The 18,839-nt window shown below is 36.0% G+C and overlaps 1 protein-coding gene across 2 annotated transcripts in view; it reads right to left on the bottom strand.

The window, feature by feature from the left end:
• Nucleotides 1-302: 302 nt before the first annotated feature.
• The window catches only part of CCDC14 (coiled-coil domain containing 14), a 45,570-nt gene continuing 27,033 nt past the window's right edge, over nt 303-18,839 (bottom strand). For both annotated transcript variants that reach the window (XM_036849528.1, XM_036849529.1), the window contains exons 10-13: nt 10,376-10,458; nt 7,938-8,156; nt 7,731-7,863; nt 303-1,613 (exon numbers count right to left, since the gene is read on the bottom strand). In XM_036849528.1, the coding sequence (XP_036705423.1) occupies nt 683-1,613; nt 7,731-7,863; nt 7,938-8,156; nt 10,376-10,458 (1,366 nt within the window). In that variant the 3' untranslated portion in view covers nt 303-682. The remainder of the gene's footprint in view (nt 1,614-7,730; nt 7,864-7,937; nt 8,157-10,375; nt 10,459-18,839) is intronic.

Genomic DNA, 18,839 nt, shown 5'->3' with positions numbered 1-18,839 from the left:
AACCAAATTTCCAAAACTAAAACTTCTTTGTTAGCATTTCTTTATCAGTCTTTTACTTTTTAATGGTCTTAAATGCATTTGTGACAAAAATAAAGTGCCAAAGTTTTAAGAAACCATATGCTAACTTAGGATGTTATCTATATTTTCTTGGACCAATCAATGATTTTTTAAAATAGAGATATTGGCACTTTTTCTCTTAAAATAAATGTTTATATGTCTCACCAATAACACCAGCCTGTAGCACAGAGCATCCCACATAAAAACACAATGCCATTAAAAACCAAACAGGAATCCTGAAAGAGAAAAGAAACTCTAGTTTTAATATAGTAAATTGTACCCAGAGACTCCCTTCCCATTATCCTTTAGAATAACCAGAGAATCCTTCCAACCTGCACCCTGAGCCCAGCAGAGTAAGAATAAACTCTAACTGATAAATACTAAATTAAATATTATTTACAATACTTACAATATCTTCCTAGTTACACACAACTTTCTTCTCTTAGCAAATGTCAATTTCTTAAGATGACTTGTTTTTAAAAGTTCCAGTGTCAATATATTCCAATAATAAATTTACTATTCATACAATTTATTATTTCACACATAATATAAAACTTTAAAGAAATTTAAAATATATATTCAATGTAGCCAAGTTCTATTCTTAAAAACAACTTTTCTTCTGAGTTTACTTCTCCAGAAGACCAGTCCTCAAGGACTTCTGGAGTCTAGCAATGTTGGCATCCAGTGCTGCAAGGCCATTTCGGAAGTCTTGTTCATCACGGGAAGTAAACGTTGAAAAAGAAGACATGCTCCAGTCAGAGGTTAAATCAGAATTTAAAAAGCTACCATCAGAGACTGCACTACTTTTCACTTGAATGCTGCTGTTCTGACAAGTGGAGGGCCCATGACACGCAGCCAATTCCTCTGGCTCCTCAGCGGCAGGAGGTATCTTGCAAATGGCTTCCTTTATTTTCTTGAGGAGTTGCTTGTCCTCCATATCAGCTGTTCTGGAAAGTTTCTCAGGTGCAACTCCTTCCTCTTTGGAAGAGGAACAAACTCCAGGTGCACATGATTTATTTTCTTTTTCAGCAACACGTCCACTGACCGTCTGCGGTGGAGCAACAGTGATCTGTGGCTGGGGGGATAATCTCTTAGATGGTGGTGATTTCTTTTTAGAAGTGCTTCTAGCAAACGGAATGTAAACTGTCTTATCCAAATTACACTCATCTTCTATTAAAGTTGTAACTTCACTCTCCTCATCAGAATCCTGTTTTGAAAGGGCAGAAATGATTCCAGGGGCTGATGCTTCCACCATGTTCCTAGCATTAGTATGCTGAGGGCCTTTAGAGGGCAGAACATTTTCATAGGGTCTATCTGGCACTGTGTTTTCCTCATTGTTAATTGTAGAAAGTGGCTCTGAACGTGTAATAATAGTGTGAACTGGTTCTAACTTATTTAGATAGCTCATTATGGAAGTGTGAGCAGGGATTGGGTCATGTTGAGGTTGTTTTTCATACATGTTCAGAAGTGATTTCGTAAGATTATTCCCAGGCTTGCAGCGAGCAGTGTCCATACTAAGATCTGAGAGAAGCTTTGCCATACTGGTCTGTAAAGTTCTGTTAAGAAGAATTTAGTACACTAATTATTCCTTTGTACCCATTTCTTTCATTTATTTAAATATACCTCATCTTTAAAAGAAAGTATTGAGGCAAGCACCTGGTTCTTAATACAGGAAAAAGCAACTAAAAGCACAAAATCACAAAATATGCTCTGGAAAGAGTAAATTAAAATAAGAAATGATAAAAGATCTTGGTCTGCCTCAAATCGATTATTATTATATCTAAAAATAGAGGCTCAGAAAAATTTCTCTCTTAAGGTACAGAGATGCTTTATTTTTGAGCAACATTGCAAAATGGTAAATATACTACTCATTTGTTAGTGGACTCTGTTAGTAATTAAATTACTTTCCATTAAAAATATATATGCAAAGGACGCTGGAATAATGCTGGGTAAAAAAAAAAAGGATAGTTAGAGATAATTATCTAGTATAATTAGGTAGCAACAGCTAGGCTCCAGGAAAAGTGTGATATAAGGAAAACCACACAGGGTTTGAAGTCAGACAGAAATGGAATCATATCTTCACACTATCGCTAGCTGTGATCTTGGGCAAGTCACTCAACCTTCCTGAATCTCAAGTTCTTCAATTGCAAAATGAAGGTAACTACTTCAGGATTAGAGTGAACATTAAATAAGATAAAATAGTAAAACATAAGGGTAAAGTGCCTAGCACAGTTTCAGGCTAAGTGGGTTTTTATTTCGTGGCAGCTTTTATTAGTAGTCCTATTAAAACCATTTTATACCAAGGCTTTAGTCTATTTGAATTGAATCATAATACACTCTTAAATACAGATAAGAAAAAGAAACACACCAGTTTTAAAAAAAGATACAAAGAACATCAACAGGTAATTTTAAAAGACTACAATTAGCCAATCAGCATGTTTTAAAAGTTCAACTTTTATCAGAGAAATTCAAATTTTTTAAATGTGATTTTTTTTTTTTTTTGGCCTATCAAGCTAACATAGGAAAATAAGAATATCCATTGTTAGAGAAGCTTGGAGAAGCAGGTATTACTAGTGGGAGTGTACACTCTCCGAGCAGACCAGCAATATATCAGAAGCCTTAAAGATTTGTATATCCCACACCTTTTGACCCACCAAGTTGCACTTCTAGAAGTTTATCCTACTGATATTCACCAAGAGGCTGTACCCAGAGATATATTTACAAAGATGTAATTTATAATAGAAAATAAATGGGGTTAATATCCTCAAATACTGTGGACTGATTTAGGTAAACTATGGTCTTACTGCATCACAGCCATCTATAGCCATGTTGTAAAGAATATTTATTGATAAGAAAATGTCCATTATACCAGGTTAAATTTAAAAGATCAGACCATAAGCAACACAATAACAATATTATTTTTGTAAAAACAGTTACACACATCCAAATAAAATACTAAAAGGAATCTTTATACGAAACCGTTAGCAGTGATTATATCTTTGGATATAGAATGAGTGATACTTTTCCTATAAAAGGAAAAAAATAGTTCTTTTCCAACCTGGCTTTCACTGTCATCTTAAATATGCTATGTTTTGAGTTCTGATTACCATTCAAATGGCAATGGCTCCAGCCACTTTTTCCTCATACCTCTTTCAAGAAGCTAATGAGCTACTATTAAAAGATTAAAAAATATGCTATAGAAATGTATATTTAAAGAAATGCTGTAATGAATAATGATCCACTAGTTAATTCAACAAGACTGCACACTGCCATTTTTATTTTTATTTATTTTTAGTAAGGAAATCCTTATGTTGAAGTTCCTTTCCAGACTTAAAAATGTTATCTCTGCTGTGCACAAAATCTGCAATACAGAAAGGAAGGAAGGGACAATATAATAAGAGTTTAATCTCTGGAAATTAATAGCAATCACTAAGCTTCTCATGTGTAAACAAAATGTGACTCACCATTGTCTTTGAAATTAAATCTCTGTAAGTAAAGTAAAAATATGCCAAAATTTAAAAGGAAGCAATACAAGTACCTAGATAGCTACAAAGTAGTTATATTTGTGTTTCTATTATATGAGACTCAGCTAAACACACTGATTCTTAATGCTTGGAAAACTGGCACATTTTCATAACAAGAAATGTAAAGTTCTTTCTTGGCTATTTATAAAAATATACTAATTTAAATAACTATCAGCACTTGTAAGAATGCTCTCAGAAGCTATTAGAAGAATATTTACTACTTATTTACTGAAAAATATATTAATTTTCCTCACATTTTAATGGTTTTATAACATGTATTCTAGTAAAATCTTTAAAAAGTCATAAAGATGTATTTCAAAACTATTGAAGGTTGAAGAAAGAAATGGTTTAGGAAATCTGTTTAGAACTTGTATGTGAAACTTCTAGTTCCATTATCCCTCCCCAGTAGTCTGAGAAAGGCATTAAAAATTTTTGTGAAATCTCTGAGACTATTTATTTAACACACACACAAAAATATATACCTATCTGAGGTGTATGGCTATAGGGAAAAGATATGGGATAGATGAACATGAAGATTTATCTGTATTGTCAGATGTCATTGCTTTACTCTCTAATGTCAAAAGTAAAATTTAAATGGTCACAGTTAGCCCAGCTATAGTACTGGAGACGTTCCTAATTAATTGAGTTACATAGGGTACCACCAAACATATCATAAATCACCAGTGTGGGTGAATTTTGACAACTGAGCTCCAAGAGCATTTTTTTTGTTGTTTTGCTCTTTAATTTAAAGGGCAAAACAAAAATTGCCATCAGTGGGTATACATACTTAGCATTTTGAAGCTAGTACTGAATCTTCAGAAAATGCAGTGGCAGAACTATAAGACACTGTGCTAAGCCTGCCTACTATGTTTCTATAATCATTTAGAGTCTAGTTAGTCTGACTAATAGGTGAACTAGTAGTCATGAGGCAGGATTTATGCTCAGCATAAAAAGAAAAGGTCCTTTAACAACAATGGAAAAAAACTGACAGCAAAGTTCTTGAGAGTCTTAAGAAAAGGAGAACAAAATGTCTATATCTAACCTTTTAGACACAGTCTTTTCTAAAAGCAGATAATATATAAGAATTAATGACCTTTCTCAGTTTCTATGTTTCTATGTTAGGGTAAATGTTAAGAAAAGGCTCCAATTGGCAAACGAATCCATTTTCGTTCCTAATAAACACTGGAAAAGGCACACTGTGTGTTATTTGGGAAGTATGAGCAGGTACTAAGGTATTTTCTTAAAAAGGCAGAAGAATCTCTTAATAATGGGTCATCTTCTCTCAGAGAGAAGCTGTCCTTTTCAAAACAGGAAGCAAGGCTAAAGAGGGAATCTGAAGTCTTGGCTGAAGTCCAGCTCACGTCCCAACTAGGTGTGAAAGTCAGGTATGTGCCTTCATTTCTTTGGGCCTCCATTTATGCTAATTTCTAGAATAACTGTACTATTACTTACTCTGAAAACTGTTCTTACATTTTTCTATCAATTTTCTTCACAAATGTACCACACGTTAAATAGTATTTAGTCCAGTTTATCCTTAAAAAAATATGTTATTTCCCTTCATACATCATCAAAGAACTAGAATAGCTTTTTGCTTAATGATATGTGGATATTTAGCAACTAAAATGATTAAATATTTTTGTGTGTGTTTCACACTCATATATTTGGACCACAGTATACAATAAATGTTTGTTGAATAAATGAATAAGCAAACGAACCCATCCATTTATCCATCCATCTCCCTGGGGAAAAAATGCTAAGGTTTACGTAGACTAGATTAGGCACGGAGTCGTCACCAGGAATAAACTGTTTTAGTTAAGACCATGCCATGTATGAGGGTGAAAGAAAACCTGGCTAGGAATTAAGAGATGTGAGTTCTAGTCCCAGCTCCATTATTAACTCTCTATTAATATTTAACTTACATGGCCCCAGTTTCCCCAACCATGAAAATGCAGATATTTAAATCTTCCCTCCATAGATGAGGACAAATGAAATAATAGAGAGGACTTTGAAAAAAATCCAAGTGCTTTATAAATAAAAGATAACATCAGCTTCTAATGTCATGCCCATAAAGGAGCTGGGTTTAGTAGTATGAAAAAGAAATTGAGGGAAGAAAACTCCCAGGGAGTTAGATCTTCTGCTTGGGGCGGACAACCATGCCCCTTAGAATGAGGAGATGCTGCCAGTGACACCTAAGCAACCACTCATGGAACTTGACCATGTTACCTTGCTGTCCTGTTTTTCTTTTCCAAACTGACTATATACCATATATACTTTAATACATATGTTAAAAAAAATGTATTAAAAAAGTTATTTTTTAACTTAAAAAAAAAGTTTATTGATATATAATTTATAAACTATAAAATATGGCCTTTTAAAGTGTACAACATAGTGGGTTTTTTGTCTATTCATAGAGTTGTACAACCATAACCTCTACCTAGTTTCAGAACCCTCACAAGAAACTCTGTGCCCATTAGCAGTCACTGCCCATTCTTCCCCTCTTCTTCCAGCCCTTGGCAACTACTAATCTACCTTTTGTTTCCATGGGTTTGCCTATTCTGGACATTTCTTAGAAATAAAATCATATAATATGTGGCTTATTGTGATTGGCTTCTTTTACCATAAATATTTAAAAATAACAGAATTTTTACCCCAAATTACTCCTCAGGAAAAAGAAGACGCTTTTCTTTGGAGACCTTATAAAGACCTTCATAAGAAGGGACATTCTCCTAATTACTTCACTTTGAACAAGAGTGGTATAAACCAATTTTTAGAAACTCTGACTAGAACCTAATTAATTATAATACTACATGGATACAAGAAGTGTATTTTGTTTTTATCACTGTTCAATACAAGTTTGAGTGAAATTATTCTGTGAAAGATGAATAAGGAAAAAAAGTGATATTTCTATATTAACAATAGCTTTTATAAAGTCACTTCAAATATGTTTACAAAACAAAATTAATATTATATATATTATGATTTATATATATATTTCATCTATTTCCCTAAAAGTTTATAGTTCAAAGTTGGGAAAAAAAAGTTTGTAATTCAAAATGGGTCTTCTCATTTGAAGTACGAAGAAGATTGTTTTATGTTTAGAACTATGAATTTCCAGCTTCATTCAAAGGCATGGTCAGATCTGATGATATTCAGGCCTAAAATAACTGACTTCTCTAGGATTTAAAAAATTAGTAGAAAATCTAATTCTTGTCAACCATCTCAAGAGAAAACTGAACTTTATAAGTGCATATCATTCAAAAATTGAGTGAGGTGGTTTTATTTATGTAAGACATGTTAAGGAATAAAGGGATCTTAGAAGTTGCTGCCAACTCCCTCATTTTACTGATGACATGAATGAGGCTCAAAGAGGCTAAATGACTCACCCAAGATCTTATGAATGAGGGCTTACTGTGCTAAGTGCTTTTCATGAATGATTTCTTAGTCCTCCTATCAACCCTAATCACGTCCCCACTTTACAGGTAAGGTTTAGAAAGGTTAACTATCTTGCTCAGAGTCATACAGCTAATACATGGTAGAGCTAGGATTCCACTCAGGTTTCTCTGGCTTCAGAGAGCTCTTAACCATTTTGCTAAATAAGTCTTTAGCTCCTCATCAGAGGCCTTTTCACATGGTTTAAAAAAGCAGTTAGGGCTTCCCTGGTGGCGCAGTGGTTGAGAATCTGCCTGCCAATGCAGGGGACACGGGTTCAAGCCCTGGTCTGGGAAGATCCCACATGCCGCGGAGCAACTAGGCCCGTGAGCCACAACTACTGAGCCTGCGCGTCTGGAGCCTGTGCTCCGCAACAAGAGAGGCCGCGATGGTGAGAGGCCTGCGCACCACGATGAAGAGTGGTCCCCACTTGCCACAACTAGAGAAAGCCCTCGCACAGAAACGAAGACCCAACACAGCTAATAAATAAATAAATAAATAAATAAATAAATTTAAAAATAAAAGAAGAAAGGAAAGAAAAAAAAAAAGCAGTTAACCATGTTTGGAATTTATCTTAACCGGAACAGAAGAAAACATCATTAGAAATTAGCAAAAACACTGAGAAAAGGGTAGGGGTAAGAAAGCAGGTCCGAAATTATTTTGAAGTTTATAAATACATCTAACAAAAGGCATAAGTTATTCAAATGATGTCAATATTACCTGGTTAATTCTCTTAGTCGAGTCACCTCAGCATCACGCTGACGTAATGTTATTCCCAAAATCTGATTTTCCTTTTCTGCAGCTTCTAACTTAAACCGGGAGCTTTTCACATTGACTAAAGCTTCCTCCAATTCTAAAACAACAAAAAAGTTTTAGTTTCCCTATTACTTTTTAAAAAGTGACCATAACTGTAGTTCAAACACATACCAATTTTCATTCTTGTTGTCTCAATGTCAAATTGCTGTTTATTTTCAAGTAAAGTTTGATCTTTCTCTTTAAATATACCAGCAAATTTTTTGTTTTCATCTTTCTGACTTTCTATCACTTTTAAAAGCTCTTCATTTTTACTCTGTAGTAATTCTTGGCTCTTTAGTGACTCCTGTAATTGATTTTGCAGTGACTTGTTCAATGATTGAAGAGAAAACACTGTAAGACAAAATAGATCAAATAATTATTACCCTAATTTAAAAACTACAAACCTGGAAAAGCTCTGTTTTTTAAAAAGAAAAGGCTTGGAATTTATTGATTTTGCTTAACCATTATATGCTTGAGCAGTTCTATGTAAATACTAAATGTATTTTAAAAAACTGATTGGCAGAAGTCACATCTTTCTTCTCCAATTGATATTTCAGGCATTAATTTTTTTTAACCTTTTTTAACAAAAAAATAATATATATACAAAGTAAAAAAAATTCAAACATCATGAAATACCAATGATAACAAATGATTCTCAATGAAAAGTCTCCCTTCCCACCCCACCTCCACTCTCCCCCAAGAAGCAAGCAATATTAACTTTGATATCCTTCTGGAAAATACTTTTGCATATAACATATATTTAAGCATAAATGAATCATACTATACCCATAGTTTCTAACCTTCCCTTTCCCCCCTCCATAAGATTGTTATGTATCAGCACAGAGATCTATCACATTCTTTCTAATGGCTATAAAATGGCACCTTTCATTTAACAGTTGCAGCCTTGAGTGAAGTAGAATCTGGGCATACAGTGGTGAACAACAGAGACATGGTTCCTGCTCTCATGGAGCTGATAGCAAACAAGTAATTATGAATAGTAATACACGCTCTCAAGGCAACAAGAAGGGAAATGGTAGAGAATAAAAAGAGATAGGCTGCTTAGAATGGCAACCACTGATCTCCTCACTTTCCGTCTTGGCCTCCTCTCTCCCACCCATCCCCATGGTTTATTCATAATGGAACCAGAGTGATCTTTTCCAAAATTACTCTGGTGAAGGTGAACGTGTTTATGAAGTGCGTGTTCTGTTGGGTGCTCATATTTTTTAAATTTCTTTGTAAGAGATATTTTTATATATTAGGAAAATCAAGCCTTGGTCATATCACACAAAAAACATTTCCCCATTTTGTTGATGCTTTTTGAATGTATTTATAATTTTGTTGTGCATAAAATGAAAAAGATTTCTGGGACATGCTTTATCAATCTTTCCTTTGTAGCATGTGAGTTTTTGTTGGGCTTAGGAAAAGTTCTTAAGAATACAAAAAAAGTTCTTATCTTTTCCTCTAGTACTATTAGTTTTTTTTTTTCTTTTCTTTTCTTTTACTTTAAGCTCTATGATCCATAAGGACAACTTGGCAATATCTGTCAAAACTGCAACAGTATATACCCTTTGACTCATAAATTCTACAGCTATAATCTACAAAAACAGTCACACATGTGCACAGAGACATAGGTATAAGGATTTTCGTTTCAGGATTATTTCTACTGGGAAAATGGGGAAAGTACCTAGATATCTATCGGCAGGGGACTTTAAATACATTATGACAGAACTACATAAAGAGAATATCTACACAGTTCTTAAACAGAAAGAAACATATTTATGTATTTTGATGGAGAAAAATGTCTACTACATATTACGTGAATAAATACAAGCTGCAGGAGTATATACAGTGTAATCTCATTTTCACAAAAGAAGTACATATATAGTTCTATTAGTGCCCATCTGTTAGTAGATACGCAGTATTTATGAAATAAATCAATTATATATGAACAGGAGATATGTGAAAGGAAATACAGTCTTTTTTTAAAAAAATAGAGGTATTGGGACTTCCCTGGTGGCGCAGTGGTTAAGAATCTGCCTGCCAACGCAGGGGACACGGGTTCGAGCCCTGGTCTGGGAAGGTCCCACATGGCGTGGAGCAACTAAGCCCATGTGCTACAACTACTGAGCCTGTGCTCTAGAGCCCGCGAGCCACAACTACTGAGCCCTCATGCCACAACTACTGAAGCTTGCACTCCTAGAGCCCGTGCTCTGCAACAAGAGAAGCCACCGCAATGAGAAGCCCGCACACCACAATGAAGAGTAGCCTCTGCTCGCCGCAACTAGAGAAAGCCTGTGTGCAGCAACGAAGACCGAATGCAGCCAAATATAAATAAATTAATTAGTTAATTTTTAAAAAATAGGGGTATTATTGGGAAGTCACAGCACGAATCTCTTACTTTTGTGTTTCTGCACTATTTTAAATTTTAATGAGTATTATTCTTACTTTCTTAATGTTAATTGTTAACAAAAAGTCCACTTAACACAAAGTAATTAAGAAAGTTCAATTCTTTATCAACATTTCCAGAGCCACAAAGAATTTACCATCAGTTCTTAAGTTCTTTTACCTACGTTCAAGGTTGCATTCCAGAGAACCAGATGACTTTTGAGTTTTTTCTCGTTCTCTAAGTTGCTGGTTCAAAATTCTCAATTGCCTAAATGAAATAATGAAAAACATGAATGCAAGAATCCCAAGCTCATTTAACAGTATACATTTGATAGCCTATTAAAATAGACAACACAAATAGTGGCTAGAACAGCAGAACTCCATCTTATCCTCCAAACATAAGACAAAAACCAAATAAACAAAGCAACAAAACCACACTACTGCTATTATTAGAAGGCCTGAGATAATTTTTAAAAGATTGTCTGGGATAGCATAAAACCACCCTTCACTAGAAAAAGGTTAATTTATTTTTCCCCTTCCCTTTTTTGTTCTCTTTTCAGTGATTTCATTGTTTGTTTCTATTTCTTTCATTTCTATCTCCTCTTGCTATTTTCTTCTTCTGTCTTCCTTCTCAGGAAGTATTTTCATTACTGTAGTAATTATCTACTTTTTAAAAGATCTGTCATAACTATGAACCAGAATACCTACAGGGACCGACTGCTATCAGACATCTATCTGCTCGGCTTGTCATGCACTGTAAAAATTGGAAAAGACAAATTTATGCTTCTACTAATTTCTTTATTAGATGTAAAAGTTAATGGCTTTAAGTAAAGAGAATGCTAATAAGCAGCAACTCTTTCCCACAATGAACTTCACAATATGTAGCTGCTTCACAAATAGGAACATACAAAAGGAAGTGTTTACTTCTAAGAAGTTAATACTTAAAAAAAAGGTATCTCTGGTATCTTTCCAGAATTACTTACTTGGAAATAATCAACACTAAAGTATTATTGTTATGAAATCTAAAATTATAGATTCTACCTCACATCATTTGTATGTATTAATTCAGAATGGATTAAAGAGCTAAACATAAAATATAAAAACGAACAAAACTTAACTATACAAGGTTTAGGTGGAAATCTACATAATCTTAAAAAGTGGGAAGGGCATTCCTAAGCAAGACTCAAAATCCAGCAACCACCAAGGAAAAAAAATGAAGGATTTAACTACATCAAAATTTGAAACTTGTTCTAGAATTAGCAGTCTGGAAGAAAATACCTGCTACACATATAACAGACAAAGGGTCTGTAACATTTAAGAACTCCTACAAATCAGTAAGAAGGGCAATAAAATGTGACAAACGATAAGAATGGGCAATTCACATAAGAAATAGAAATGGCCAATAAGCATATGAAAAATGCTCAGCCTCACTAATATGAAGAAATGCAAATTTACAACAGGAGATACTTTATGGCCACAGGATTGACAAAAATGAAAGGAAATAACACTTTTCGTTGGTGACGGTATAGGGAAAGGGATTATCTCAATTGGTGGGAGTCTACTGGTATAACCATTTTGGATGTCAATTTGGCATTATCCAACAAATGTAAAATGTTCACAATCTGTGACAAAATAATTCCAGCTCTAAGTTATCTAGCCTCAGAAATAGTTGTATATGTGCAAAATCATCTATAATCTTGTAGATATATATAAGGATGTTCTCAACAGCAATATTTAATAGAAGTTGGAAACAAAATGCTACATAAATTATGATATATCCACACTATGAAATACTAATATACAGGTATTTAAAAAAAGAGACTGGCTTCCCTGGTGGCACAGTGGTTAAGAATCCCCCTGCCAATGCAGGGGACACAGGTTCGAGTCCTGGTCCAGGAAGACCCCACATGCTGTGGAGCAACTAAGCCCGTGCGCCACAACTACTGAGCCTGCGCTCTAGAGCCCGCAAGCCACAACTACTGAGCCCGCATGCCACAACTACGGAAGCCCGCACGCCTAGAGCCTGTACTCCGCAACAAGAGAAGCCACCGCAATGAGAAGCCTGCGCACCGCAACTAGAGAAAGCCCGCACGCAGCAACGAAGACCCAATGCAGCCAAAAATAAAAATAAATAAATATATTAAAAATAAATAAATAGAGACTGTCATGGAAAGATTTCCAAGAGACATTATACAGTGAAAAAAACAAGCTACAGAACAATAGTATAACATGATCTCATTTTTGTTTTAATAAAATTCAGCTTTTCTGAAAAGGTTTCTCCTTTACAACAAAGAGGGCAGATCTAGAAAAGGCAGCATAGACTGGTAACCCATAACTCCAACTGGAATGCTTCTTCTGATATTTTCCAGAAAAACAGCAGGTCCTTGTACACACCAAGTGTGTGACAGAAGCTTTGCTTGACAAGTCTGTATGTCCCTGGTCAGATTCTTCTCTCCTCTTCTCTTTTACAAGTTCATGGGCCTGAGCTGAGAAGCATAATAAAACTGCTCCCACATTTAGGAAAACATTCCCTCCAACCTAACTGTACCACTAGCTACTCTCTTCCCTCTCATTCCCAGTTTTTGGGGCCGGGCTTTTAAAAAATGATTGTTCTATAAAAATGATACATGATAATAAATAAAAGAGTCTTTTAAAAATGGATAATGTTACACATGCTATTTAAAAGTATTATGTATTATATTTAAGTTTACTTTCCATAATGGAAAAGAATATGAAAAAGAATGTATATACATAACTGAGTCACTTTGCTGTGCAGCAGAAACTGACACAACATTGTAAATCAACTATACCTCAGTAAAATAAATTTTTAAAAATTATTCCTAAACAACCTAAAATAAAGGAAATAGGATATGAAAAACATTGATTTTGGAATTTTTACTGTCAAGATTACTAACAGTCTATTCTGAGCCCATAATTCCAGTTGTTTTAGTTCTATGTATAGATTCAATGTTCATCTCTAATCTACTCCTTTACCTGAACTCACCTCTTGGTTGGCTAGACTTTGCCATTCAAGAATCTTTGTTTCTAAAGGAGGCCAAGGGTGCTGGTATTTCCTAAGTTTTCCCACACTTTAGAATACGACTATTACCTTTACACTAAAAGGATCACTGGACCACATATTTTCTTTTCCCTTAGAACTTTGTAAATGATGTTCTATAATCTTCTGACAATTAATATTGCTGTGAAAAGGCTGAGGCCAATTTGATATTTTTCTCCTTATGATTTGCTTTTTCTTTTTAGTGTCTGTAAAAGCTAAATTTTTTTGTCCTCAAGGTGTAGTAACTTCACCAGCATGTCTTGGTATTGATCGTTTTGCATAGTTTTTCTGAGAACTTGTATACCCTATTGATCTGCTGACACAGATCTTTAGATTAGTAAGTTTCCCTTTATTTATCTATCTTTTAATATTGTCTTTAATCTATTCGTTCTCTTCTCTTTTGCAGGAACACTATGCCAATTTTGCATCTCTTTTGTTTCTCTTCCATGTATATCATGTTTTTAATAATAATTTTTAGATCAGTCTTTTTCTGTTTTTTTGGTATGAATTCCTGAAGCTTATCCACCACGCATTCAGTCATTTAACAAGTATTTATTAGAGTGAGTGCTAGGCACAATTCTCAGCACTAGAAATACAGCAGCAAACAAAAAAGACAAAAATTCAGCCCTCTCAAATTCATTGAGACAAAAAAGAGCATAGAGGTTATCAGGGGCTGGGGGGAAGGGAGAAGGGGAGTTACTTTTAGTGGGCACAGGGTTTATGTTGGGGATGAAAAAGTTTTAGGTACAAACAGTGGTAATGGGTACACAGTACTGTGAATGTATTTAATGCAACGTACACTTACAAGTAGTTAAAAAATAAATATTATGTCATATATTTTACCACAATAAAAATAAATTAATAAAAAATATTTAAGGGGTTTGTAAAGAGAAATAAGATAAGGCTTACAGGAGACAGTGAACTATGAATTTAGTAGCAACTGAAACAGAAATATTTGGGGGGGAAAAGCAAAACACAAAAACCAACAAAACAACAACAAAATTCAGCCTTCATATTGCTTAGTTTCTTTTTTTTTTTTCTTTGTTTTTCTGGCTGCATTAGGTCTTAGTTGCAACACATGGGGTCTTCAATGAGGCGTGCGGGATCTTTCGCTGCGGTATGCGGGGTCTTTGTTGTGGCGTGTGGGCTTCTCTCTAGTTGTGGCACGCAGGTTTTCTCTCTAGTTGGGGCGTGCAGGTTTTCTCTTTAGTTGTGGCGCGCAGGCTCCAGGGAGTATGGACTCTGTAGATTGCGGCATGCGGGCTCTCTTGTTGAGACGTGAGAGCTCAGTAGCTGTGGCACGGGGGCTTAGTTGCCCCGCAGTGTGTCAGATCTTAGTTCCCCAAATGGATCGAACCCGCGTCCCCTGCATTGGAAGGTGGATTCTTTACCACTGAACCACCAGGGAAGTCCCCTGCTTAGGTTCTAATGGAATACAATATCCCTGACTTGATGTTTGTTTGGTGTTAATTTATTTGCTTCTAACAGGGCTTTCATTTCTGTAATTTTTAGCTTTTTTATTTTTCCAAGGTCACCTAATCCACTTTTCTCCTCTTACTGTCTTTTCTTCTTTAAGCACTCTCTCTTTTCAATCTCTGTCTTCCTGCTCCTAAGAGAGACTCTATTATATTTAATTTCCTTGAAACTATAGACTACTGTTTCAAGTTTTCCTGGGTTTTCTTCGGGTGATCTGTCTTGTGATGTTTATTCTTGACCTACCTTTGTCGCTTTTGTCAATTTGTTTATTTTGAATGTTATACAAACATCTCTCCCCTTCCATAAATTCTTTCTTCCCATAGCTTTCATGGTATCACTCTCTCCCAGTTTTCCTGATCCTTCTCTACTTGCTCCTTCCTGGGTTTCTTTCACAGGCTCCTCTTCCTGTGTTCTTTCCTTAAAAAGGTGTTATTCCCCAGCAATTCCCCTTTGGCTTTGTTCACACTCTATACCTTCTAGGGGAATTTACCACTTACAAGCTGATAACAAATCACTTGCTTTTAATTATTGTTGTCTCCAGGGTCTACACAGTGCCAGACCTGTAGTAAATGCTCAATAAAAACGTGGTCAGTGAATAACTCCCAAGTCCATTTCTATCCTGGATCATACCATACATGTCTCCAGATAGTCTAAATGATACATCCAGCATATCTAAATCTTAACTCACTGGCTCTCCCATTACATTTTCTAACTCAAAAATAAAGTGACAGATTGGTTCAAGATGGCGGAGTAGAAGGACGTGCTCTCACTCCCTCTTGTGAGAGCACCAGCATCACAACTAACTGCTGAACTATCATTGACAGGAAGACATTGCAACTCACCAAAAAAGATACCCCACATCCAAAGACAAAGGAGAAGCCACAATGAGACGGTAGGAGGGGTGCAATCACAATAAAATCAAATCCCATAACTGCTGCGTGAGTGACTCACAAACTGGAGAACACTTATACCACAGAAGTCCACCCACCGGAGTGAAGGTTCCGAGCCCCACGTCAGGCTTCCCAACCTCGGGGTCCAGCAATGGGAGGAGGAATTCCTAGAGAATCAGACTTTGAAGGCTAGTGAGATTGGACTGCAGGACTTTGACAGGACTGGGAGAAACAGAGACTCCACTCTTGGAGGGCACACACAAAGTAGTGTGCGCATCAGGACCCAGGGGAAGGAGCAGTGACCCCAGGGGAGACTGAACCAGACCTACCTGATAGTGTTGGAGGGTCTCCTGCAGAGGTGGTGGGTGGCTGTGTCTCACTGTGAGGACAAGGACACTGGCAGCAGAAGTTCTGGGAAGTACTCCTTGGCGTGAACCCTCCCAGAGTCCGCCATTAGCCCCACCAAAGAGCTGGGTAGGTTCCAATGTTGGGTCGCTTCAGGCCAAACAACCAACATGGAGGGAACCCAGCCCCACCCATCAGCAGACAGCGGATTAAAGGTTTACTGAGCTCTGCCCACCAGAGCAACACCCAGCTCTACCCACCACCAGTCCCTCCCATCAGGAAACCTGCACAAGCCTCTTAGATAGCCTCATCCACCAGAGGGTAGACAGCAGAAGCAAGAAGAACTACAATCCTGCAGCCTGTGGAACAAAAATCACATTCACAGAAAGATAAGACAAGATGAAAAGGCAGAGAGTGATGTACCAGATGAAGAAACAAGATAAAACCCCAGAAAAACAATTAAATGAAGTGGAGATAGGCAACCTTCCAGAAAAAGAATTCAGAATAATGATAGCGAAGATGATCCAGGACCTCGGAAAAAGAATGGAGGCAAAGATCGAGAAGATGCAGGAAATGTTTAACAAAGACTTAGAAGAATTAAAGAACAAACACCTAGAAGAATTAAAGAAAAAACAAACAGAGATGAACAATACGGTAACTGAAAAGAAAAATACACTAGAAGGAATCAATAGCAGAATAACTGAGGCAGAAGAACAGATAAGTGACCTGGAAGACAGAATGGTGGAATTCACTGCTGCAGAACAGAATAAAGAAAAAGAATGAAAGGAAATGAAGATGGCCTAAGAGACCTCTGGGACAACATTAAACGCAACAACATTCGCATTATAGGGGTCCCAGAAGGAGAAGAGAGAGAGAAAGGACCAGAGAAAATATTTGAAGAGATTACAGTCAAAAATTTCCCTAGCATCGGAAAGGAAATAGCCACCCAAGTCCGGGAAGCTCAGAGAGTCCCAGGCAGGATAAACCCAAGGAGAAACATGCTGAGACACACAGAAATCAAATTGACAAAAATTAAAGACAAAGAAAAATTACTGAAAGCAACAAGGGAAAAACTACAAATAATATACAAGGGAACTCCCATAAGGTTCACAGCTGATTTCTCAGCAGAAACTCTACAAGCCAGAAGGGATTGGCATGACATATTTAAAATGACGAAAGAGAAGAACCTACAACCAAGATTACTCTACCCGGCAAGGATCTCATTCAGATTCGATGGAGAAATCAAAAGCTTTACAGACAAGCAAAAGCTGAGAGAATTCAGCACCACCAAACCAGCTCTACAACAAATGCTAAAGGAACTTCTCTAAGTGGGAAACACAAGAAAAGAAAAGGACCTACAAAAACAAACCCAAAACAATTAAGAAAGTGGTAACAGGAACATAAGTATCGATAATTACCTTGAATGTGAATGGATTAAATGCTCCAACCAAAAGACGCAGGCTCACTGAATGGATACAAAAACAAGACCCATCTATATGCTGTCTACAAGAGACCCACTTCAGACCTAGGGACACATACAGACTGAAAGTCATGGGATGGAAAAAGATAGTCCATGCAAATGGAAATCAAAAGAAAACTGAAGTGGCAATACTCATATCAGATCAAATAGACTTTAAAATAAAGAATGTTACAAGAGACAAGGAAGGACACTACATAATGATCAAGGGATCAATCCAAGAAGAAGATATAACAATTATAAATATATATGCTCCCAACATAGGAGCACCTCAATACATAAGGCAACTGCTAACAGCTATAAAAGAGGAAATCGACAGTGACACAATAATAGTGGGGGACTTTAACACCTCACTTACACCAATGGACAGATCACCCAGACAGAAAATTAATAAGGAAACACAAGCTTTAAATGACACAATAGACCAGATAGATTTAATTGATATTTATAGGACATTCCATCCAAAAACAGCAGATTACACTTTCTTCTCAAGTGCGCACGGAACATTCTCCAGGATAAATCACATCTTGGGTTACAAATCAAGCCTCAGTAAATTTAAGAAAATTGAAAGCATATCAAGTCTCTTTTCTGACCACAACGCTATGGGATTAGAAATCAATTACAGGGAAAGAAACGTAAAAAACACAAACACATGGAGGCTATACAATACATTACTAAATAACCAAGAGATCACTGACGAAATCAAAGAGGAAATCAAAAAATACCAGAGACAAATGACAATGAAAACACAACAATCCAAAACCTATGGGATACACCATAAGCAGTTCTAAAAGGGAAGTTTATAGCAATACAATACTACCTCAAGAAACAACAAACATCTCAAATAAACAATCTAACCTTACACCTAAAGCAACTAGAGAAAGAAGAACAAACAAAACCCAACGTTAGCAGAAGGAAAGAAATCATAAAGATCAGAGCAGAAATAAACGAAATACAAACAAAGAAAACAATAGCAAAGATCAATAAAACTAAAAGCTGGTTCTTTGAGAAGATAAACAAAATTGATAAACCATTAGCCAGATTCATCAAGAAAACAAGGGAGAAGACTCAAATCAATAAAATTAGAAATGAAAAAGGAGAAGTTACAACAGACACTGCAGAAATACAAAGCATCCTAAGAGACTACTACAAGCAACTCTATGCCAATAAAATGGACAACCTGGAAGAAATGGACAAATTCTTACAAAGGTATAACCTTCCAAGATTGAACCAGGAAGAAACAGAAAATATGAATAGACCAATCACAAGTAATGAAATTGAAACTGTGATTAAAAATCTTCCAACAAACAAAAGTCCAGGACCAGATGGCTTCACAGGTGAATACTATCAAACATTTAGAGAAGAGCTAACACCCATCCTTCTAAAACTCTTCCAAAAAACTG

The sequence above is a fragment of the Balaenoptera musculus genome, chromosome 4, assembly GCF_009873245.2.
Source record: "Balaenoptera musculus isolate JJ_BM4_2016_0621 chromosome 4, mBalMus1.pri.v3, whole genome shotgun sequence".
NCBI classification, from domain to species: domain Eukaryota; kingdom Metazoa; phylum Chordata; class Mammalia; order Artiodactyla; family Balaenopteridae; genus Balaenoptera; species Balaenoptera musculus.
This window is presented reverse-complemented; position numbering and strand designations above follow the sequence as displayed.